The 23,511-nt window shown below is 44.1% G+C and overlaps 2 protein-coding genes across 2 annotated transcripts in view; one reads left to right on the top strand and one right to left on the bottom strand.

Moving 5' to 3' along the window:
* Positions 1–21,265, top strand: part of USH2A (usherin) — a 387,004-nt gene extending 365,739 nt beyond the window's left edge. The window contains exons 65-73 of the mRNA XM_065058452.1: positions 8,006–8,215; positions 9,998–10,236; positions 10,759–10,976; positions 12,851–13,027; positions 13,982–14,065; positions 15,750–15,994; positions 17,599–17,670; positions 18,104–18,337; positions 20,638–21,265. Coding sequence (XP_064914524.1) covers positions 8,006–8,215; positions 9,998–10,236; positions 10,759–10,976; positions 12,851–13,027; positions 13,982–14,065; positions 15,750–15,994; positions 17,599–17,670; positions 18,104–18,337; positions 20,638–20,727 — 1,569 coding nt within the window. The 3' untranslated portion in view covers positions 20,728–21,265. The remainder of the gene's footprint in view (positions 1–8,005; positions 8,216–9,997; positions 10,237–10,758; positions 10,977–12,850; positions 13,028–13,981; positions 14,066–15,749; positions 15,995–17,598; positions 17,671–18,103; positions 18,338–20,637) is intronic.
* KCTD3 (potassium channel tetramerization domain containing 3) overlaps positions 20,128–23,511 on the bottom strand; it is a 29,834-nt gene continuing 26,450 nt past the window's right edge. The window contains exon 18 of the mRNA XM_065058453.1: positions 20,128–22,887. Within this exon, the coding sequence (XP_064914525.1) occupies positions 22,305–22,887 (583 nt within the window). The 3' untranslated portion in view covers positions 20,128–22,304. The remainder of the gene's footprint in view (positions 22,888–23,511) is intronic.

The raw sequence follows: 23,511 nt of genomic DNA, 5'->3' as shown, positions 1-23,511 counted from the left end.
TTCCTGGAATCTTTCTGAAATAGAGTGTGTAGACCCTTCTCAAGAATCACTGAGGATGGTGTGCAGTGTTACCATATAGCAACCTGTAGAGTCAGATCCATTTTTTTCAGCTAAGGAAAGGCCCTTTTCAACAGAGACTTGTGGCATTTAGTGCTATTGTGCAGAGCAGAGCTGTCAGAGTATGGTGTGATTTCCATGCAAGAGCGATGTCACTCACCTACAATTGCGCTTAATTGTATACTTAAGACTGCTTCTTTAGATTAATGGCTTAATGTCTTCCTGGTTTAGGACACATCCTTATTACCATTTGGCAGGCATGGAACATGTAAAATACAGAAAAGCAGGATTGTCCCTTTTCAGGAAGTTTTATGGCTCCCTGCAGAGGTTTATTCTCCTGGAGGACTGTCTGGTGCACAGAGACAGGGTCTGCAGCACTGAAGCTCTCTGCCGCCGACCACTGCAGGAGGCACAGCATCCCTCTTGCTTGTGAAACATGCTTCTCACACTCCGGTTGCTGCAGCCAAGCGAAGGGTCTAGGAAATACCCCAAGATACACTGCGGAAATTGTGGGTTTGGTCCTCCACCTTGGACTCTCAAAGAGTAAACAAATCATATTCTGACTTCGGAGAGATAAAGAGAAAGAAAAAATGGTGCAAAGTCAGAAAGACAGGAAGGACCTAACTACAGGGAGTGACGAATATGTCAGCCCTCTTGGTCACTTTACAGAGATGACAAGAATGATACTTGGTTTACCAGCCTGTCCATCAAATCATTGGCTGAGCTGCTGTTTGTGATGCTTAATTACTGACAAACAGCTCAGTGACTTCTGCATCTTAAAATGGGGTGAAACTGGTTTTCTGACTGGCCAGTGATAGATAGTCACCCATTTGTAATATCCCTCATATATGGGTTTTTGTCATTTGAGTTCACCCTTTCTTCCCATCTGCCTGACAGAAAGATACACTACAAAGTAGTGACATAAAATAAATGTAGCTCTTCATTGTGCTTTCTGCTTGTTGTCCCGTCTTCATTTTGTTTGGAAGAATGTTTTTTTCTTGAAAGGTTTGTTTTGCACTCTGCTTCTCAGTAAAGAGAGTTTCTCATACTACACCTTCATTAGGCTACCAGGCTTGATTTCAGCTTCTGAAAAGTAAAACAGACATAACTATATTGTTTCACTGATGTAATGGTGGTACCTACTCTAAATACTCTTTGGCAGAACAACATGCTTACTCTCCCATGGTAGAGAGTAGGCAGTAGAGAGAAGGGTCATTTGAAACCACACGATTTCTTTCATTAAGCTCCACTTCAAGCACTATGTTTCTGTCATCAAGGCCATCCTAAATTCAAGTGCATAAACAGTTAATCAATGCAACAAACCTTGATTTTTGTTCATTAAACTAAATACAGATATGAGACTGGATTTGTTGTCTTTCAAAATTACCAGTGAGGCTGTTACAGCAACCCTCTTGCAAGACCGTTCTTGGTAAATTGTGATTCTGACATATTCAAAACCATGGCAAGCTATCCTTTAAAAAGACATTAGTGTGAGTACCAGGGGAAAATATACTCCAGGGCTGTAGATGACTTGATGTGATTTCCTTGATTGTATCTTTTTATTTATGAGGCATAATTTATGACTGCTGGAAAGCAAACTAAAATGAGTGATGACTAACTACAGCCAAAGTAATAAATCAGAAGTGGAGAAAGAAGCAGTGATTTTGATCGAATCTATTGAATTAGCTGTTGCCCTTAGCCATTACAGGTATTGGAAAGACCTTTTAATATCTGCTTATCTCTCTCATGGGAACTTGGTAAGTATCTCATTATATACCCATAGGAAACAAATTCTTTAATTTTCTACCTTTTAAAGTTTAACATGTTTACACCTTTCATTAATTACTGATGTTATACTATGTTGTATGAAATGAGCTTCCTTTAGAATTTGGTAATTTAGCTTAAGTCCCAAAGTGTTTGCCTGTTGCCTTTTCCTTTCCCTTCCCCAGAATGGGTATATTACTTCTATTATTATCATTTGAACAGTGGAGATGAATGGCAATGTTAAGAGGCTCAAATTATCACAGTGCTAGAAGCCCGGACCTAAAATCTATGCCATTATATGTTTATGGCCTCCCTAAGGATGCTAACTGAATGTCGGAGATGGAAAAGTATGGATGTGAGGATGGACAATCAGAAATCACACATTTGTTTGCTACCTTTTTGTACCCCTTGTCATGAGTGAGTGCGATACTTTCTTTCCCTTGCCTTTGCTCTGTCCCCCGTAGACTGCAACCACTTCTGAAACTTTCTGCTTTGTGAATACCTGCCTGACACTGCAGCACCCGGATGTGAATACATTACCCTAATGCTGAACACTAGATTTTGGTAGACAGGCTCTGTGCTCTGAGCTGTGCTGATGTTGCATAAGCAACTCCAGATTACTCAGGCTGCACATTGGTAATTTCTGATGAGAAGAAAGACTTGTGAAGGGTGCTGCAACTGATGGTGAGAGGGAGCTGCTCTGGTTTTCTCTCATTTTAACCAGCAAAGATTATGGTCTCTTCAGTTTTCTTGCAGACTACTGTTCGAACGCAACTAGAACTTGGGTCCTGTGATTCTGAACTTACTGATGTCTTATCTTATATACCCCTAAAATGTCTTGCTATCTTGAAAAATAATTACTCTATGAAAACTCTGCATTGATTTAAGTGTAGAGTTAGAAATTGAACAAATCTGAGTCAAGAAATCCAAAGCAAAGTCTCAAAGTAGCGCTGCATCTTTGCAACCTCCATGAAACAATTCCAGAAAGAGTGGTACAAACTCTTCTCTGCTACCGTTTGTCTCTCCTGGCATATGCCGAGTAGTACCAGCATTTAACTCTTTTTGGAAAGACCAGCAGTGACAGGTGTGTGCAGCCCATCGATGCCTTAAGGGCAGAGACCCAAGTCATACCTAACTCTTACACGCAGGAATAAAGAGTTATGTGCACCTGTGAAAGGGGTGGTTTGGTCTGACCTTGTGGTTCCCCAGAACCTACAGCACTACCTAACTACCCTACAGCTCTAAGCAGCGCCCAAAGCCAAATGTCGGCAGTGATTTACTAATGAGACTTTTTTAAAGGCAAACGGCTGTTTTCTGAGTGCCTGCAGGAGCTCAGTGCAAGCTGCTGCCACATACAGAGCCCAGATCTTGTCCCTCACAGAGGCAACTGTGGGGACTGCAGATTAACGGCAGTGCAGAGTGGTCTGATGCACAGCGTCTATAGGATGTGGTGGGAGCCAGGAGTCGTGGCTGGTCGGCAGTCAGCTGTTTGGCTTGCTCTCCTCTCTGCTGATTTCCTTCAAGCAGGAAGGGTGAGCAGCATCTGGCCACCATGCAAAGCAGGGGGTCCCAGCTGTCCCTGGCCTGGGAACTCAGCAGAAGCTGAGGACTGCTGCCTTCAGATATGGAAGCTACTGCCAGCCAGTCCATCCTTCTGCCTTGCCATGCTTCAGCAGAAGCAAATGAGACCTCTCCAGTAAGGGAGAGTTTCTCAGTCTCCATGGGCTGCGTCTGTCTGAGGCTCCCCTTTGCAGGAGCAGAGAGGATTCCTGCTTGGGGTCTTCCAGGTGGATCCCTGTGTTTGCAGCCTTAATGCCTGTCAAGTTGTTTGAGCCAGGTCTGAGATATGAGTGCTGTGAGCTGGCAGGCGTTCTCGCAGGTACAATGTCCCCTGCCAAACTGCTGCTCAGCCAGCCATGGTTGTGCTTCTTCAAGTAATCAGTCATGTGATCAAGGGATTGCTTTTTTGTTTTGGGGTATTTTTGGCCATGCACTGTGTTTTCTGCCTCAATCCTGGACTATCTTTGTCCTTTGAGGGAGGTTAATTTGAGTGCTTTATTCTGGCAAGTTCTTTGCCTTCCCTCTTTCATCATGGTGAGGTCATAGCTTTTCTTCTTCTACTGCCTTTCCTGTGCTGCAGCATTGGAGGAGCTGTGGAAGCATATATGCAGCTGTTTCCCTCAGTTCCCATTAGTACCTCCTGTATGGAGTAAATACCTTCACATATGATCTCAATTTAATGAAATACGAGGTTTTTTAGTTTAAAACATAGCTTCCTTGGTAAGCACCTGGCATTTTGAGAGTGTTGCAGCAGATGTGGCTCAGGGTTGAAGTAAGTCATCTACTGGGCTTCTTCCACTGTCACAATCTACAACACCATGATTTTTTTTGCTTCTAAGCCTGAGGGCCATTGTGATTTTATTGCCCTTTATGGGAGGAGTTGTTACTCAGCTTTACTAAGCTCCAGCGGGCTGGGCTCACTGTGATAAAGCTCTGGCTGCCTTCTCAGAACTTCTCTTCCTGCTCCTTATAGATTTTGACCCTTCTTGCTGTCCTGATGGACCTTCAGGTTGTGCTATAACCATTTTGAGTAATAGCTGATCCCCAGTTTCTTCCAGGAGCAGAGACCTGTGAAGGCTCAGTTATGATGGAAAAAAAAACAAGCTTAGTTACTTGTAACTGGAATTCTTCAGTCCTCCAGATATACAGTCTCTGAAGAGGTTTCCCCTCTCTCTCACTCTGGCTCCACTTCAAAGTGCAGTCTGGGCCAGGGGCCAGCAGATTGATAAAGCATTTTAAATGGTAACCCATGTGGCTGATTTCGGAGCCCTCTCCTGGCTTTTTTGGGACAGTGCAGTCATTAACAGCAGCACATCTTTTATCAGGGTGCTGAGCTGCGCACCATGATGTCAGACTTAATGCTTTTGGAGGCACTATGTTCAGAAAACCAAGTTATAAGAAACTTTTGTTGGCTTTCTGCTGTCTGTGTTTTGCCATTCAATACATCCCCAAGATGTTATTGCTTTTTGTTTACCCCACATTCCTCTTTTATATACACTGCTGCCTATTAAGCTCTTTACATTTCTATATGAATGCAGCTAAATATTTTCTGGTACTGATTATATCATACTTTAGAAGGAATTTCTGTGAGCCCAAAAAGCTTTTTACAAAAGTCCAAACCATGGAATTTCAGTTTAACCAGGCTAACCAGGCAACAGCTTTGATCCATGATCATTTTGTGGCTACTTTTTGAGAAGCTGCAACCAAACTTCTGATTTTAACTGGCACTCCTCAGCTTCTGCTGCCATGCTGCCCCATTTCTTCATGCAAAGAAGTGGCTAAACATCAGCATTTCCATCTGCATTCAGTTCTGGGCACTTACTGTTCCAAGTCTCCAGACACTGCCCAGGATTTATTTGGATGGTGATTCTGAAAGGGAAATATTTTTGTACCCATCCATCCTTTTACAGATGGTTGAGCAGAAGCAGAGGAAGTTAAGGGAATCCAGCTTAAGTCCATGTAAATCCAGAATTTAGACCGTCAGAAGTTCTGTTTAGCTGTCACGGCTGTCTCAGAAGCTGGCGTTTCACAGACACAGAGAGGTTTTCTGGTGGAAACATGTCTTGGCAGGGCTGAGTAGCTGGTGTCAGTCTAGAAGGCATGCTCAGAGCATGCCTGTCCGTCAGAATCACACACATGCAGCCATGACCTTGGCCTTCTTTCAAGAAGGACAGGCATGTGGTGGCTGGTGGATGGAGAGCAACATCAGCCTCCTCCCACCTCCCTCACCTCCCTGAGGAAGGGCTGGCTTGGGGAAACATCTTTGCTCCCACGTGCTCATGCTCTGCCCAGACAACCTTGATTTCATTGTGTTCATGCACAGTAAGACTGCCCCAAGGAGAACACGGGGAGCACCCCAAGTACAAAGATGGGTCATCTACTTGGGCATCCCCACTCTGGAGGGCAGCAGGCTTGACTCCCTCCATTGGAGCATGTGGTTGGACCTAAATTACCTGCCTTCTGGTGGAGTCCCTTTAACCACTTAATCTGTAGAATGAAAGGAGCATCCCCTTTTCTCTTGTTCTAAGATAGTGTTTTGAAAGAAAGAGCCCTTGTTTGCCTGAAATAAGCCTTGTTTTCTAACAGACAAGGAGTAGGCACCTATGATAGGAGAGGGATCCATGGAGGAAGGTGTCTCCATCCAACTCTCAGTGAGGTATCTGCTTCCCAAGTGAGCTGCATCTCTCTCTTCTCTAAAGTTCCTCAGGGGTCCCATTCTGAGGCTGAATTCCTGTGCTACACAGAAAGCCTCTGTTCCTAAATCACCATCTTCAGTTTTGCTGTGGGCTGCTTGCTCAGCAGGTCAGGTCCGACACTGTTGCGCTCTGTGCTCATTAAGGCCACAGCCTGCATATAACTGGTGTGTTTGAACTCGTGGGAACACTGAGTTGATGCTGCTCTTTCCATATGTGGCTTATTATCTCCACAAAGAAATATGCCCCTCGAAATGAACGACTGTGGGCAAATCTTTGTAGCAGCTGGGACTGAACTGAGATAGAGGGTTTGACCTACTGCAGTAAAGTGAACAGAGTTTGACTTTATGAAAAGTTCACAATGGAGATAAATTACTGATTTCACTGAAAATGAAAGTGCTTTGGCTGCACTTTTTATTGTAGGGCATCATCTGCACTTACGTAGTGTTTCACTGGATGGTGCTACGTGTTACTGATGGAATGAGGCGGTCACTTTGGGTTTGTAATTGGCAGAACCACAGTCTTCAAAGCCACTGTTGTAGTTTTGGCCTTTTTCCTTCCTCAGGCCCTTTGTGAAGTGTCCTGTGGTCTTGGAACTTAATATTGCAAGCTGGAAGGACTCCAGGTCCAGTTTTGAAGACCTCTTTTTTTTTTTTTTTTAAAGCACAGTCCCACCATCCACTTCTCCAGGACCTCTGCCCAAAGCAGATCATCTAAGAACATGTTTTACTATAGTTAGAACTGCTCGACATGAAAGCTTACTAAGGAATACTTATACTAAAAATCGCTCAGACAGTCCTCTTGTATTGCCATTTAGATCTATCATTCTGATTGATCACTATGTGGTTGGCTAATATTGAGCCTAATTTAACCCTATACGCTCACACATCCATCTATTCTGTCTATTGTACCTGACATTCTACAAATTACTTACTCATGCAAATGACGACCTAAGGCAACCTTTTATGATATTCGTGTTTAATTATACAAATGGTTTTTGATAAATAAGATTATACATCCTTCCATATGTTTATTCACTCCTTGATGAAAGCAAAATTTAATTTTCATGCAGATTTGTTGGAGAGTGTGTTTAATAAGTGCTGAGTTTTATGTAGTCTGCAGATCACCCTGGTTTTGGGAAGCTGACAAAATCAGTAGGCATAGTTCATAGAGACATGTGGCTTTTAATCAGGTCTAATTCAAGCTGCTGAATTTTGAAATCTTGGAACTGAAGCCATTGCCTTTGTGCTCATGCAATAAAGCAAATGTTGTGAAAATAAATGAGAGATGCTGACTTACCTATACTTTGCAATAGGCTTTATTTATATTGTGGGTTACCGAAAATGTGATTGATACGTTAATATTTTTAGAGAAGGATGTTCCTGTATAACTTTCCAGTTTTTAGAGTAACTAGAGTTTGTCTTGTGTGATTCAGTCAAGGTGAACGTAACTTCAGTGACACACAGTGCTAGGCTGAACTAATTGGGGCTGCTTGAATACATGAAGGAAATGTGTAGAAGGGAGAAACTGGCAGGATTACGTATCAATATTTTTGTTCAGGTATCTTTGAAAACATTTTCACTGTTGATCACAGCTTCTCAAGGAGCCATCTTTGCGTGCTATGACACAGACGGCGGTGGGAATTCAGAGTTTGGGGATCAGGTATGAAGACATAGGAACACACACTGCCTGAGGCATGAAATCTGCTCCTTTTCCCTAAATGCAGCAGTAGGAAACATTCCCCTCTTCTGTTAGAAAGTTACGGGGTTGACACAGGTGCTCAGCAACAGTCAACGGACATTTTGCATGAGTGTCATTGCACTACATTTTTTCCAGTGTCAGTACAGCTGCAGCAATACCCCTGGATAACCACGGATGTTTTGTAGGCTTGAATCCTTCGCTAAGAGTTTCTCTGTTTCTGTGTGCTGAAGGTGTGGTCAGTAAACTCAGCAGGCCGGACGCCGAGCGGCTGGTCCCGCTGCCGGACGGGCCCTGCGCCTCCTGAGGGCCTGGGAGCTCCCCTCTTCGGCACGGTGGCATCCACAGTGGCCGTGGTGAACATCAACCCCCCTCTTAAGCCAAATGGGGTGGTCAGTATCTACAGGCTGTTTTCTAACGATACCAGAGGGACTGATGTGGTGGTGAGTACTGTCAACGCTGTTTCTGTACTTCCATTTGAGCCTGTATTTTCTAGTTTTAACAATCTTATTTTCTTATAAGCTGCTACTGTTGGTTGCAGACTGTCTTCCTCTCCTGGACTCCCGTTGCTAACTGCTCTGCAGTGCTCTCTTTTTGGCCAAAGAACCACCAGCTCTTTCACTCATCTAAATGTGCTTTGCAAGGAACTAACCTCATCATTAAACACTTCTCAGGTGTTGACGTGCTGTGGCAATGCTGTGGGAATCAGCAGTATCGTTCAGGGGTAGCTAAGCGTCCAAACAGAACACTTCCAGACAGCTTCTGCCAGTACAAACAGTAGAGGCAGAAACTGCAGCCATTAGGAAGTGATTGTATGCTTTGGATGGCTTCCCTGAAAAATCTTTCTTGCTCTTAATAAGTATTTAATGGTAAAGCACTGAAGAATAGTGCAACTAGCCCAGCAACTTCTTCTGTGTTTGGTGTCTCAGCCTAGACATCATTAGGTGTCCAGAAATGACCATTCTCAGCTTAGGAAACCTTCAGGGCTTCATTAGTTATAAAACAGGGAGATGCAGGGAAAGGTTAGGGCTCTGGAAGGTGCTTGGAACAGTTACCACCGAACCAATGCAAAATATTGGAATACTTTTTGTCTGTAGCCTTATCTGTTTGGTTTTTTACACACGGGTAAATATTTGTATGGGTTTTTTTTCCCTTGACCCATCTTTCTCAGCATGTAAGTGCTAGGGACCCTTCTAAGGTCCTCAGTCTGGTCTGTGAGCTTAAGCTGCCTACTAATTGCATGTTACACAGTTATTCCTTCCAGTGCGACTGGCTGTGTCCATGTCCGATTCAGCCAGTTCACCTCATTGGTGCCACCACAGCCCTCCATTTCCATCCCCTCACACCTGCTGTGCTGCTGGCTCTGCCATCAAAAAGTATTAAGTGCTCTCCTTTGCTTGCTTGACTTTTTCCTTCCCATTTTTTGCCACTCTACTAAATCATGTTCTGCCAAATGGGATCAGATTTTGTCCCTCATTGGAGTTTTCAACGTATTTTTATTTTTTGGCTTAAGAAGCTATACCCACAAATGACTATAGCAATGATGTGAAGTGGCAGTTCCTGCGAGTGGTTTCAGAACAAGGGCACCATTTCCTTTGCCAGAACTGCCATATCTCTCTTGCTGAGCGTAGGGGAGTTTCCTAACAAGCTCACCCAGCACTATGGCTGTTTGAATGCAAAGCAGCATCATGTTCGCCCTCAACTTAGAGATACATGCCAGTGAGGACATTCTCCCATCTGTGAGTAAACTGACCCACCACACACATTTGTATCACTCTGCTCAACACTGTCTCCTGTATCTATGTTGAGGAAGGTTGTGAGATACACATGAGTATTTGCTAGCACACTTATCATGGAGCTATTTTGCATATTAATCTCTTTTTGCTTCAGTACCACTTATACCAGAGTTTCTCCGTGAAGGTTTTCTATTTCTCTCTTCCTGAGAATGACATTTGAAATTTGATATACACTGGTCACAGCTCAACTCAAGACATCTGTGGGGCCACTGATGACATGGTCTTTTCCTTTGAACAATGCCCTTTAACTTCGTAATGGGAGAAAAATGAATGCAGACTTCTCAGTACACAGCAGCTGCATTAATGTCAGACTTAAAGGACATGCAGAACCTTGTGTCTGTCGTCTTCTGGAGTTAATCCATCTCCGTAACCCTTATTTAGTACTTGTGGTGCTTGAAGCTGTGACAAGTTCCCTCTTAATTTTTATAGCTGTCAGAAGGGACTGCCACCCAGCAGACAATACATGGGCTAAAACCTTTCACCACATACTCCATTGGTGTGGAGGCTTGCACCTGTTTCAACTGTTGCAGCAAAGGACCCATGGCCCAAATCACCACACAGCCAGCTCCACCCTCAGAGCAGCCTCCCCCGCAGATCCGCACCGTGACCTCCAGGAACGCCTCTTTCCAGTGGAGTGCGCCTCAGTCACCCAACGGCATTGTCACCAGGTAGGAGCTGCCACCCAGCTGAACACGTCCACCTCAGCCAGGGGTGGTAGCAGAACAATTTTCCTGGATGTGGGAATTGCAGGACTAAAAGCACTGGAAGGTTGTGACAGCCATGCTGCTCCTTCCCAGCGTTGGTGGGGAAGTCCTGTGTGGCCTAAATGCCACCTGAGAGGTGTTGTGAGTGGAGGTAACTGCCTGACAGCTGTGGCTGCACAGCCAAAAAGTTGTGAGAGTAACTGGCAGCGAAAAGACAGCTGCATCTTCTAATTACAAAGGCAAATCCTGATTTGCAGAAGTGAACAGCAAGGTAACAGTCATCAACAGTTTCACTGTGAGTATGACTGACAACCACGATTGCTTGTTGGCATCTTAGAGTTGGGGCCAAAATCTCCAAGGGAGAAACTGGGATGAGGTCCATTCTCTTCTCTGATAGCCAGACATACAGCAATTAAGATGAAATGTATGTTTGGCCCTTACATTATTAAGGCTCTTGATTAACTGAAATCTCAACTTTGTTGTCAGCTATGAGCTCCATGTGTATATGGCTTGTCCCCTGAACCTACAGCCAGCAGTGAAGGCTTGCAGTCCTGGCCCAACTGAGGTGAAGTATACAGGAAAAGGACAGAGTGCCAACGTGTCCAACCTGGAGCCTTACACGACCTACAACCTGCGAGTTGTGTCCTACAACTCTGTTGGCAGCAGTGCCTCGGAATGGATTGGTTTCACTACAGAAAAGGAGCGTGAGTATGAGAAAGGGTTCACTGATCACCAACGCTCACTTCTGAAGAACAGGGCTGCATGGCACCAAATGACTTCTCCACCTCTGTGAAAGCTGATGTCCTCAGAAACCTGCTCTTCTGGTCACTGTGACTCTGCTGCCCATTCATTGAAATTCTGCTCTGGGGCTTGACTGCTCATTCCTTCAAAAATAATTCTTTGCTCATCATCTGAGATCACATCCTCTGTCTCAGGAGCCTGGAAAGCTTTTATTTAACTGAGAATGGGCAGAAAAGCTGCAGAACATAAAATGTTGAAGTATTACCAGAAGAGTGAGGTGTAGTAATAAATAATCCCTAAGTAAAGTGGAGACCTTGAGGGAGGCCTGGTGATTCTTTTCAGGAACAATCTTACTATCCTAATTCATGCCAGATTTCTGCCAAGGCTCGTGAGAGTTTTCCATGGATGTCATCTGAATGACTGGATCCTTGTTGACAATGAAGTAAGCATTTGTTGCTACCCATCTAACCATCACAGGCAATACTTGAAGGCCATGTGGTGGTTTGCACAGAAATTTAACGTGCAGGACCTGCGCCTACAGTCAGAATAGATTTTGCCATCAAAACTGAATTTGTAGTAGTCTAACATCAGCTTTTATTAAAAAGATCTATAGTGCTGTAGCCAGAGTCATTCCATAACAGATGAGATTGGCATTTCACCTCAGCCTGCCCAGTCAGGGCAAAGAGGATGTTCACTTTTTATCATATAGTCTCGTGTCAGGGTTTCAGAATCAGCTTTCTAAAATTCCCTTTTATATCACTTGGTAGTTCTGCCTAGTAATTACTAAAAATCTATCGGCTACATCCTTAGCTGAAAATTTCAGGTAGAACAGCCCCAGATTTTCTTTAATGTCACCACTGGGAAAAAAAGAAAAAAAAAAAGAAAACAAGAAAAAGGTCCTTATCTCTACGGCTGTGTTTTATTACATTGAAAGCTAAAAAGCTAGAACATGATAATGAACTTGTAAATGGATAAAATTAATAATGAACTGGTGGGACATATAGAACACAGGGGTTTGAAAGCCATTTTTAACCCCTGCATCCCCTGGGTCTGCAGCCCTTCTCTTTCAGTCTTGCTTTTCTCACCTTGCTGAGCTCTTCACACCGGCTCTCCTCAGTCCCTCTGAATGTCTCCTTCCCCTTGCCTGGAAGGTTTGCTCTAGTGACAGGGAGCAATTAGCAGCAAACTGCAGCTGGACAAGCATCTTTCTTATGAACAAACCAGCATGTAGTGGGCGCATGGCTTAATGGCAAAACCACAAGAAAGGGCCACCTCAAACTTCAATGAAGTATTTTGTCAGCAAGCTGTTGAGCCCAACTGATGAACTCTTCCTCCTGAAGTGAGTTCTGGGTTTCTTTGCACTCTGCCTGCTGTCTGCTCTTGGTTTGCTGAAACCCCATGTTTTCACGTATGTGCGTGTGTTAAATGTTATCATATTGGGCAATTTCTTGGGGCTTCCAAAAGAGTTCCTTAGCAGTTTGGTTCCCACAGCCCAGCATGCTGCAGCTGAACTTGCAGAATCTCCTGTGACTCCCTGTCCCCCACCTTAAGCTAGAATTCAATTTATACAGTTTTAGTGTCTGTACCATGTACAGAAAGGCAAAGGAAAGGAGTTCTAGGTCTTTGTTTTAAAGATAGGAGATATTTCTGCTTTCTCAGTGTAGAGGCTGGCATGCTACAGCAGCTTTCTTGTTTCCCCATGTACCCTCCCTACTCACACAGACGTATATGAGAGAGGGAGGGAGCGTGTGTGACAGAGAGCTTGTATCATGCAGAGTCTTCTTCTCTGTGCTGTATAACTCAGTCATGCCTGTTGGCTTTTTTCCTTCTTTCACAGCACCTCGGTACATGGCTCCATTCTCCGTTGTCAGCAATTTATCTACCATCCACATAGACTGGAGCCGCACTTTTGTCCTGAATGGCCGCCTGAAGGAGTACGCGTTAACTGAGAGCGGGCAGCGCATCTACAGTGGCTTTGACACGGAGCTCTATTTGCCAAGGACGTCTGACAAAAGTCAGTTTAAATTTCCTGTAGCTTTTTCTCTGTGAAAGGCTCTTGCGGTACATTAATGTTATTGTGTGCCAAATTTAAGAAAAACTCTCCATACCCATCCCAAGCTAAGAGCACAGGAGTGTACTACAGACACACTGAGATACATCTAGGCAGATGCTTGAAACAAAAATCCTTGGAGCTGAGCTTCCTCTCAATCTTGTTGCCTGTCTGGGTGAGACTGTTCTGACTCCTTGTGAGGGCCAAGTTTTCCCAAATCCTGGAGCTGTATTGCAGTTCTGCCCTTGAGGGCTGCACTCTGGGAAATGAATGGAAATCTTCAGCTTCAGAATACGCTGCAGCCTGCATTTTTTAAAAAAACAAAACTAAGTCAATAGCTCTTGGAATCAGCCATGTGTTAAAATTTAGTTTCTCTTTCAACAATTTGCAGTCTTTAAAATAAAAGGAAACTCTGTAAAGGCGGGGGGAAGGAAAAAAAAGAAAAAAATCTGGTTTTAAGTTGTTGGGGGCTTTGTATTTTAAAGGATTTTGTCATTTATTTTTCACTTTCCTGCAATGGTGCTAATATTTTTTTTTTACTTAAACATTCTTGACATTTTTTATATCAGCCATTAACAGAATATGAGGAATTTAGAACAAAATTATGAATAAATTGGAAGTTGACAGCTACATGTCATTGGAAGAGGGAGGACTGGGTGGTGAAAGAGGAACATATTTTGTAGCAACATCATAGTGGGAACTACCTGTGATCTGTCATTGTTCGTAGTTTTTAAGTTCAACAGCCATGTGTAAGGGATCATGAGGCTCTGATCTGGGTCTCAAGTGGGTTATGATGTGCTATGCCTGTCTGGCTTTTCTCAAACCTGGACATCCCTACTGGTGGATTATGGTGACAAAGTGGCATCTACAGAATTCTGATTTCTCCTGCTGACAGTATTTTATAACCTTTTTGCCCAGCCTTTTTGTTTCAAGTGACCTGCATCACCGATGAAGGGAGTGCCATGACACCGGTCATCAAGTACAACACTGCAGATGGAGTTGGTAAATATGTGAAGCAATTACCTAGCATCTATTCATTTAATGTGTTTGTGGTAGAAATGTGCTATGTTGTGCATGCCAGATAGGATGGCCCCTCACTGAAGGATCAGGGGATCCCTTTGTGCCTTAGGGTATGAAGTATGTAGGTAACATGCCTTTTTTTTTTTGCCACAGATGGATTTCTGCTCCTTTCCATCATGATCAGCTTCAGATCCTCTTTTCATATGTGTAATAGTTTTTTCTTGTGTTTTTACATAATTATATTGCTCAAAAATGTAGTGGTTTTGCCTCCTGAATAGAATCTGCTCTGTTCCAGATTTTATTTCCAAATTAACACTATATCAAACTCTAATCCTGTCCTCCCGCAGTACTCTTCAGTTTGACAATGAAAATACACATCCTCTCTCCTCCCTGCATCCCACCCACCCCAGCAATGGGCACCTGCCTGCTCCTTTCAAATGAGCAACCAGCCAGTCTCTGCAGTTTCACCTGGGGTGTGTTCCCCTAACCAGTCTACAACAATGTCAGAAGAGACACCATTTATAACACCTTCTCTTTCTCTTCTGTCCATGAGGCCTTTGCTTGTTTTGTGGAAGCGAAGGAGTTTGCTGTTATAAAATTCCATAGAGTTGTTGTCCATTGAGTAGTAGACACCAGTAAAAAGTTTCAGGATTTTATCTGTCTCCTTAGTTTTCTGGGAAGCAAAGCTCAGCTCAAACCATTTAAAGCTGACATATTCGTTTTAATTCATTTATTTATTTTTTGAGTTGCATCTTGTTCAGCTTCTTAAAAGAGATGGGCCTTGTCTTTGCAATTATGCTTTACACTGCATTGCCCTTATATTCCTTTTCACGCTCTCACTCCATCCTCCTGCAGAATTTCAGGCAAGGCTGCTGTAAAGGCATTATAAAATGTTCCCAGTTATTTTACATCCATCACCTTCCACAGTCTGCTCCTTTTTTTCTTTTGGTTGCTGCTGGTACCCAGAGTGTGCTGCAAACTTCATCAGCACTGCAGGCAACTTCCAGCAGAGACTTGCAAGCAAAGGTGATGGAAAATCCTTAGCAAAGAGTCTGGATATGCATGTAGGTTTGCAAATAACCAGGAAATCCTGTCACTGAGATTTCTTATGCTTGTGTTGTGTATGAGAACGCCAACTAAGTGGCTGTTTCTCTCTAACAGGTGGGGGAAGAAGTAATAAAGTGTTTCTTCTTGCTTGCTTTTATATTAATTTATTACTCATTTCAGTTCAGTCTTCCTCCCTCTCTCTTTTTAACTGCACAGGCCTGCCACTGCACAGTGCTGGAGAGAATGTCCTCTGTCTGTATTGCTCTGAAATTACCGTAGTCATTTCCACTCTTCAAGGTTACTTGGAGAACCCTTTTTTTTCTCGCATTCCACCTCCACTGCCTCCTTTCTCAAGAGCTGCTGATGCAGTGGTGATTTCCAGCCTGAGCAGCAATGCCAGAACTTTAAGCAGGGTCTCTTGAGGGTAGTAAGCTTTTTATTATAGCCCTCTAGCATATTGAACCATTATGCCACCTTGAACATAAGTGCAAATAAGCACATGACGACAAAATTACTTAAATTTCTGCCTAATTTATTAGCGAGGAAACGGATAGCATATTGTTAAACGCTTTCTGAAATAACATTCTCTTTCTCCCCTAATCCCTCTTGATTTTTACAGGCCTGATCTTGACAACACCTGGAGAGAAGGACAAAGCGGAGTCCAAACGTGTAAAATTCTACAACGAGTTGTGGTTTGCAGTGCTGATGGTAGTTCTAGGTTTGATCATCTTGGCTATTCTTCTCTCCTTGATCCTTCAAAGGAAAGTCCACAAGCAACCCTATGCACGAGACAGACCTCCTTTAGTTCCACTTCAGAAAAGAACATCACCAATGAGTGTGTATTCATCAGGTGAAATCCATCCGGTACGTTTGGTAAAATGCAATTTTCTCTGTTTATCATGTTACACTTTTATCTGTAGTGCCCTAAACATACGCAGTTTTTCTTCCTCCTCCCACCATTTTGTTGCACTCAAGGCTACCAAGTGAAGGCTGTTCAGTGTAGGAAAAGGGCTGTCTGGTGTACCTATGTGGGCACAGAGAGCCACGCTCAGTCCAAAAAGAGAGTTCTATGGCATCTGCTCTGCAAGGCCTGAAATGCTTCTGATGCCTAAGACAAACTTTGGGTCTGGAGGCACAGAAAATGCAAAGCCATTGATGTCACCTGATGTTAACTGACATATGCAACAGAGGTGAAAAGGCCTCGGCATGCTGTGACAACGTAGGTGATAAAAATGTGCTTTTCAGATGAATTTTTCACGTGTTCCCAACTATCTGTTGTGGATGGGTAACCAGGCTATGCCTGACGGTCTTTGTCAGGCATCCGTGAAATGTGACTGCAAAAAGCAGGACTTATGGAGCGGCTGTTTCTTTCTGGGATCCACATACCACACAGCTGGACTGCTCTGGGATGAGCTGCGTGCCAGGAAGGTTTGGGGGAGAGCGAGTGAAACCTGGGGACCTTCACAAAACGTGTGTGCGCATCTGTGCACACAGAGCCACAGCGGGACCACCGGAGGGGTGGGAGGAGGACTGCTGGGGAGTGATAAAAAGGAAGGCCTTGCATCATTTTTATTATGAAAAGATACAATTCTGTAAAAAAATGGATAAAGAACATGTTCTACCATGTAGCAGAGTAGTAGTGCTGCGCTACCCTTTGAGAGAAAGCAAGACAAAAGGAATATGAAAATTGGTATGAGACTGAGAATGGGAACAGCGGTGCCTTCCATTTCCATGCTTCTTCCCAGGCGCAGATTGTGAGATGATGATTCTTGTCACTTCTCAGCTTCTTTTTCCTGTGAGCGCCATCAAGCAGGATAGTGACTCCTGCATCCTTCACGCATTCTGTTCCTTCTTGTCTCCGTGCCAAGAAGCTGCATCTGTGCCTTGACGAAGGAGCTCTTGGAAACAATGGGATTTCCAGTGTGCCCCTTCTCCTGGCAAAGGCTAGGAGCATAAGAAACTTCTTTTTTTTTTTTTTTGGTCTCATGGTTTTGATTCTTTTTCTGCTACAGTCTGTCATGTTGTGTTGTTACTCTTGACTTTAAAACGCCTTTGCTATTGGCATGCCTGCGCAATTCCTTTCCATGTTCCTGCCCCTTTTTTTCTTTGACACCCCCCCCCCCCCTTTTTTTTTCTATAAGCTCATGGACTTTCTTAATAGAAAGGAGGATTGTACAGTGCATCAGTTGAAGGACTTAGAGTAGTTGGATCTACTATGAAGTGGCATAATTGCTTGTGTTTTACAATTGTCAGCGAGGTCATGTGGCAAACAGTTCTGGCTGCCCATGTGGTACTTATTAAAAGTTAAATCGTGCATCATCTTTGCCCGTTCCCCTACTGCCCCACACCCTGCTACGTTGCTCCCCTTCACAGACCTGCAGCTAATTCACACCATCCATAAGGAGTGGACCATACCCACATCGCACCCTGTCTGCCCTAATGCTTTTCCTCCTTCTCTTTCATCTCAGTTTGAGACCATTGCTGACACATCCGATTCATCAAGCAGCGTCACTCTCAAAAGTTACACAATGCACTTTGAGGTAGAGTTGCAATATGTGTGATGTGCCAGCTGCACAAAGGCATCTCACATTGCATGTTTCTCCTGGTGGGTGAATGTCTATTCCCTGGTCATGCTAACTCAAAAAAAAAGGAAGTCTGCTGACATCCCCTTGCTGTGCAAGTCTGGGCTAGCATTCTGGTAGCCCAAAATCTTTGAACTTCTGCCTGTTGACTACTTTTTTTAAAAAATTAGGGGTATATGGTTTGATTTTTCTTTTCTTTTAAATGATATGATTGTCCTACAATGGGGAAAGGTCCTTTTTTTTTTTTCATTTTCTTCTGTTTGGTTATATCTGTACATGATTATTTGAAGCATGGATTTCTCTATTCCACTCTTACTTTGGTGTTTTTCAGATAAAGTGTTTGATACCACGCCCTTTATTTTTGATTTATTAGTTTGCATCTTCCTTGTAGGGGCTGGCAGACACAAAAATTCCAGGAGCCGGTTCTCCCACAAGCAACCGCAGTTTCCGTATTGCATCTGGGGCAAGGAGACCAAGCCAGAGCCAGCTGAGTCGCACATATTCCCAATCCTCCCTTCATCGCAGTGTCAGCCAGCTGCTCAGCCTCTATGACAAGAAGTCTCTTGTTGAAGAATCACCTTGGGATGCCATTATTCGCAATCATCGCACTGCTGGCCGTGGCTTGGTAAGGACTCCTGTTCCTCTGTGATGTTGTTGTGTGTCAGCTGCTAGAGATTCGTCTGTTCTGTTAGGACCATGAGAAGGTCTAAATATCTAAAGCTGCTGGAGATGCAGCCAAAAGACCCAGAAGGTCATGGTCAGAGGTTAAATCGTCAAAATCCTTCCTGCCTGTTGCTGTCTTCTGGAGATGCAGGTGATCATACACTGTTCTTATGTGAGGGGATGTGGGTTCTACATGCACCTGTCTATGGTTTCCATCGAACTAGTAACTCCACGGCCTAGCAGGGATATGCACCATGAAGAACTCCCTTCTATTTGGTCAAAACTCACAGGCTTGTCTCTTCATGCATTTCAGCAAAAGTACACGTGTGAGGAGGGACTTCTTGCCATCCTTCACACAATCAATGCCAGAAGCAGGAGCTTTTGTTCCTCTTCTGTGACCTTGGACTCAATTGCTGACAAGACCTGCTATCTGGACTCTGCTCAATTGACGCTGATCATGTGAATGCTCAGATCTTCTGGCATTCGTGACAAATGACTTTCATACTCTGCTTACATGGGACTAGGAGGTTGGGGAGGGGCAGGCAGAGTATCTGTCTTTTAATATAGGACAGGACAGGATTGGCCAGTGTCACCAGCAAGGACCCGAACACACAGTTACAAGAAGTTACACTTCTCAAGTCAAGGACAATGGCAACTTCCCTTCCTGTTTGCCACCAGGAAACAAGCTTTTCAACCTCCACTCCCCCCAGCTTCCACCATTCCCTGAGCAAATGTGTGGGAAGGGATTCAGGGGCCAGCAAGTTACAAGTGTTTGCTCCCAGAAAAAGCTGACTAAGAAGGTTCCTAAAAAGCTGACAGATGGGGTGAAAGACACGTGAGGTGGTAGTAACAAAGTTAGATGGAGTGTGCAGCTACCATTGAGTGGATCTTGTCCAAAATGCAAAGTGAACTGGAGAAGGATGGTCTGGCACACAAATCCAGGCAGCTTCCTTGGGCTTTCACCTTCAGCACACCAAATGGCTAAAAGGGCTAGGACGCATAGGCACGCAGGGGTGTTGCTGCTGTACCTGCTTAGCCCCTAAGGGCAGGACCCAGGAAGCTGATAAGGCTTAAATAAGAAGACAGGCAAAACCCCTCAAGGTACCAGTTAATCTTCCAGCCCTCGCTCTGCAGCCCATGGACTGCCTGAGTCAGTGGTGGTGTGGCTCAGCCTCATTTCTGAGAGCCATCACAACCTCATGATTTAATTCCTTGGAGACTATTGGCCCAACTAGGCTGTACCTCCATACCATCTCTCATTAGCCAAAAGCAGGGCTTCCTGACAGTAAGGAAGCTCTTTCTGTATCTGCTTATCTTGTGCTATCACCATGATTTGGTTTAATTTGGTTTAATATGCTGGGTGTTGGTTATGTTGGAACTGGTTTACAGAGTAGTCCAATGAGTTTCAGAAGTGACAGGAGCAGGAGAAGCACTTTATCTCACCTTTGGTGGCAAACAAGCCTGAGAGCATGACCTCGGCTGTTTTGTAAAATCAGTGGCTATATATACACAAAGCCAGGCTCTATACATTGCTTTATGTTGCCCTGAACCTAAACTCTCTGCTCCTGTGTTGCTCAGCTACTCTCCTGCAAACAAACCTCCTGCAATGCTTTTAACTCAATTCGTTCCTTTATTACACTCAGCAGCGTAGGACTGTCAGCAAATTTTGTTCATGCCTTTTTCCATCTTGCAAATTAATATACTGAATGAAGTGGCCCAGGACACGCATCTGCAGTAACACTGCTGGCGATCTTTTTATGCTATGGAAACGGTTTATTTCTCTTCTGCTTTCAACTCTTTCTCTGGCTCAGTGCATTAGCATGAGTACAGCTGGAAGAAGCTTAAACCCTCCTTTAGAGGCCTCAAGAACAAAAATCTTACTTAAACCACAGGTGACAGAGTTGTTACACAAAACAAAAACATAAACATGTGTTGTCTTTCCATCTCTCCAAGTTCCCCACCACACAGCAACAAACACTTGTATTTACCATTTGTCAGATATATATAGTAATTGATTTTTTTTTTTTTAACTAATTGCTTACTATGAAAATCTATTTGGTTTGGATTCTGGTGCTTGAATGCATTAGTGTCTTCCTTCATGCTGGTAAGAATGGGAAAAGATGTAGAGAGAAACTTTTATCTATTTATCTATTTCAGAACCACTTTTTAGGGGGTGAAAGGAAAGGGAAATAAAGGAATCACCTTTAGTCTGGTATGACTTTGGCTTACATGTATTTTTTTTTCTTTCCCCCCTCCTAACAGTATGTAGATGAAGAAGATCTTGTGAGTGTCATCAAAGGCTTCAGCACAGTCACCAAGGAGCACACCACATTCACTGACACCCACCTCTGAAGAACACAACCACCTTCTCTCGAAAATGCAAAGAGGGTGACTTGCCAAAAGCTGCCTGCATGGCCTTTGGGGGAGGGGATATGGCTATTGCTTCCCCACCCCATGGCCATCAGTTAAAATATAAAACCGTTTGTTTGGAAGGGATGGGGTGGGGGTAAGTTGGCCTTTTTTTCCACCATCACTTTAAACGTGTAGTAAAAACTGTGTGCTAGCACTGACCTCTCAGAAATGTAAGAGAACAGTTTGAAAATCCCCAAGTCATGCAGTAGTAGCAGACTGTGAAGGCAGAAGCTCTCATCTCTGTTTCTCATCCAGTTTTCACAGTCAAAGAGGGTTGTGGGGGTGGGGGGGGGGGGGGGCAGCGTGTTTGGTAAAGAAAAGTGTTTTACCCATCCAAAGACCAGCATGTGGCTAACAGGGACCTTCATGGCAGGATAGTTGTGTGTTTTCCTGGCCTGACAAAGCTCCACCACAAAATTGTCTTCATGCACAGGTGAATAAACAGCAAGTGAAGGAATTCTTATGGAGTTGCTTTAAACTTTGCATTCTCTCCCTCCTTCTTTCCCCCGCCTCTCGGCTCAAGTTAAAAAAAAAAAAGCCATTAATTAATGCTTAATTCCAAGCATGCTTTTCAGAGGTAGCAAACCTCCTGACCCACTCCCTCTTAAACATTTGCTGTCACAGCCTTCCCTTTTGCTTATGTATTACTAATCTACAGGCAATAAAATTTGTTCACCACCCACAGTAAACTAGGAGCAAACAGCAAGCAGCCAGTGCAACACAGGTAGGAAATACCATGTCAAGGCACTTGTAATTGAGAATTATTATATTATACCATGACAGTAAACCTACTCGCGTATTAGTCTCCATCCTTTTTCTGAAGAAAGTGACAAGGAAGCCCTCAAGAGACTGCCACTTCTGTGTATTCTGCCAAGCATATTTTTATGCATACTCTCAGTCACAATCAGCAAAACCCATCATCTTACACCATACATTTTCAGAAAGTACAAGCAACACTCCTCTGGCCATTTATTTGGACTAAGAGGCAAAGTAGTGTGCTATTTTGAACAGCTTCCTCCTTAACCTGCACAAAACACTTCAGATTTCAAACAGCAGCATACAGAACAAGGATCCCATTTGTAACACAAGACGACCGAGGCAGCCCTGTGAATTAGGCAAAATCCAGCCAAGAGAGCTGCAGCTCTGCAGCACAGCGTGTGGCTGTGTCTGAAAGGCATCTTTCACTGAGCAACCAAGCATTCCTTTAGCACCCTCTCTTCCCCCAAATCAAAAATAATCACAACATACCACATGCTTGACCACATTTACACCAGAATGCACAACAATATTTTGGACCAAGTACCGTACTACATTTTGGAGCATTACATAAAGCCACACATTGATGTGGACAACTCTTCAAAGGTTTGGCAGCAGCCAGGTACTTTCTCATAACCTTGCAACTTTCATTGTGGGTATTAAAGCAAAGCCCCATTCAAGAAACGACCCACAACACATAGTGTTATGCCTGTTACCAGCCAGAGGGCACCCGCGCCTCATCTTTGCCACCAGTCACATGTTCACAAGCCATAGTCTTGGCAGGATGAGTCATTCTTCCGGTGACGTGGTGAAGCAGATGTCTTCGTAGGAGATGGAGAAGCCGCAGCAGGTACTTCAGGCCCACCTTCGGCCAGGACTGGTACAGATGCCAGAAGAGGCACTTTCTTCCTTCCCAGGAAGCCAGCTCCTTCAAACCCCATTTTCTTTTTGCTTTCTGCTTTGGCTTCACTCTCCTCTTCTGGTCCTCTTCTTCTGAGATCCAGAGAACTCTCTGGCAGACGGTGAACCTCTGTGCTGCAACACCCACCTGCATCTGTCATGCCTGTGCCTCGTGCTTCAAGTGCTGTTGTCAGGACTGCCTTCCTCTCAGCAGCATTGCCCTCCGCTGTTGCCTTCCTGGCCTCTGCCTGGCTTGAATTCCCATTTGTAGCAGCTGCCTTTTCTGTTGGGCTTTTGCTGGGTAAGTTAAAAGCCTGGAAGTCCCGGTAGCTGTGAAAGCTCTCCGTCCGCCTTGCTCTTGCCAATAAGGGGCTTTCTCTGTACGGCCGCACAGAACCGTACGTGGCTGTTTCATGGATTGTTTCGTGGTGCTGCAATTGGAGGCTTCAAAAGAGAAAAACAACGATGGATAAGAAGAGCAGATGATAGGTTGAGAAGAGCAATCAGTTCACAGAATCACAGAATGTTAGGGGTTGGAAGGGACCTCAAAAGATCATCTAGTCCCATCCCCCTGCCAGAGCAGGAACACCCAGATGAGGTTACACAGGAATGTGTCCAGGCGGGTTTTGAATGTCTCCAGAGAAAGACACTCCACAATCCCCCTGGGCAGCCTGTTCCAGTGCTCTGATACCCTCACTGTAAATAAGTTTCTTCTCATATTTAAGTGGAACCTCCTGTATTCCAGTTTGTACTCATTGTCCCTTGTCCTGTTATTGGTTGTCACTGAGAAGAGCCTGGCTCCATCCTCGTGACACTCACCCTTTACATATCTATAAACAGTTCTTCTGCACATTCTGCTCCCACTCACCACTGCAGCTCCCACTAAAATAGCATTATACTCATCACAACCCCCACACAAGGGCTTCTATATCACTTACTTCAGATTCTCATAGGATATTTTAATCTGCACACATATAAACCAACAGAAATCAAGTTCAAGACACTTAGAAGATGCATTCTGGGCCTCAGCTACAGTGTTCAGGTCACCAAATCCCTCTTTGTTTACCT

This window comes from Columba livia, chromosome 3 (assembly GCF_036013475.1).
Source record: "Columba livia isolate bColLiv1 breed racing homer chromosome 3, bColLiv1.pat.W.v2, whole genome shotgun sequence".
Taxonomy (NCBI): Eukaryota; Metazoa; Chordata; class Aves; order Columbiformes; family Columbidae; genus Columba; species Columba livia.
The sequence above is the reverse complement of the archived record's forward strand: the minus strand, read 5'-3'. Positions and strand labels throughout refer to the sequence as shown.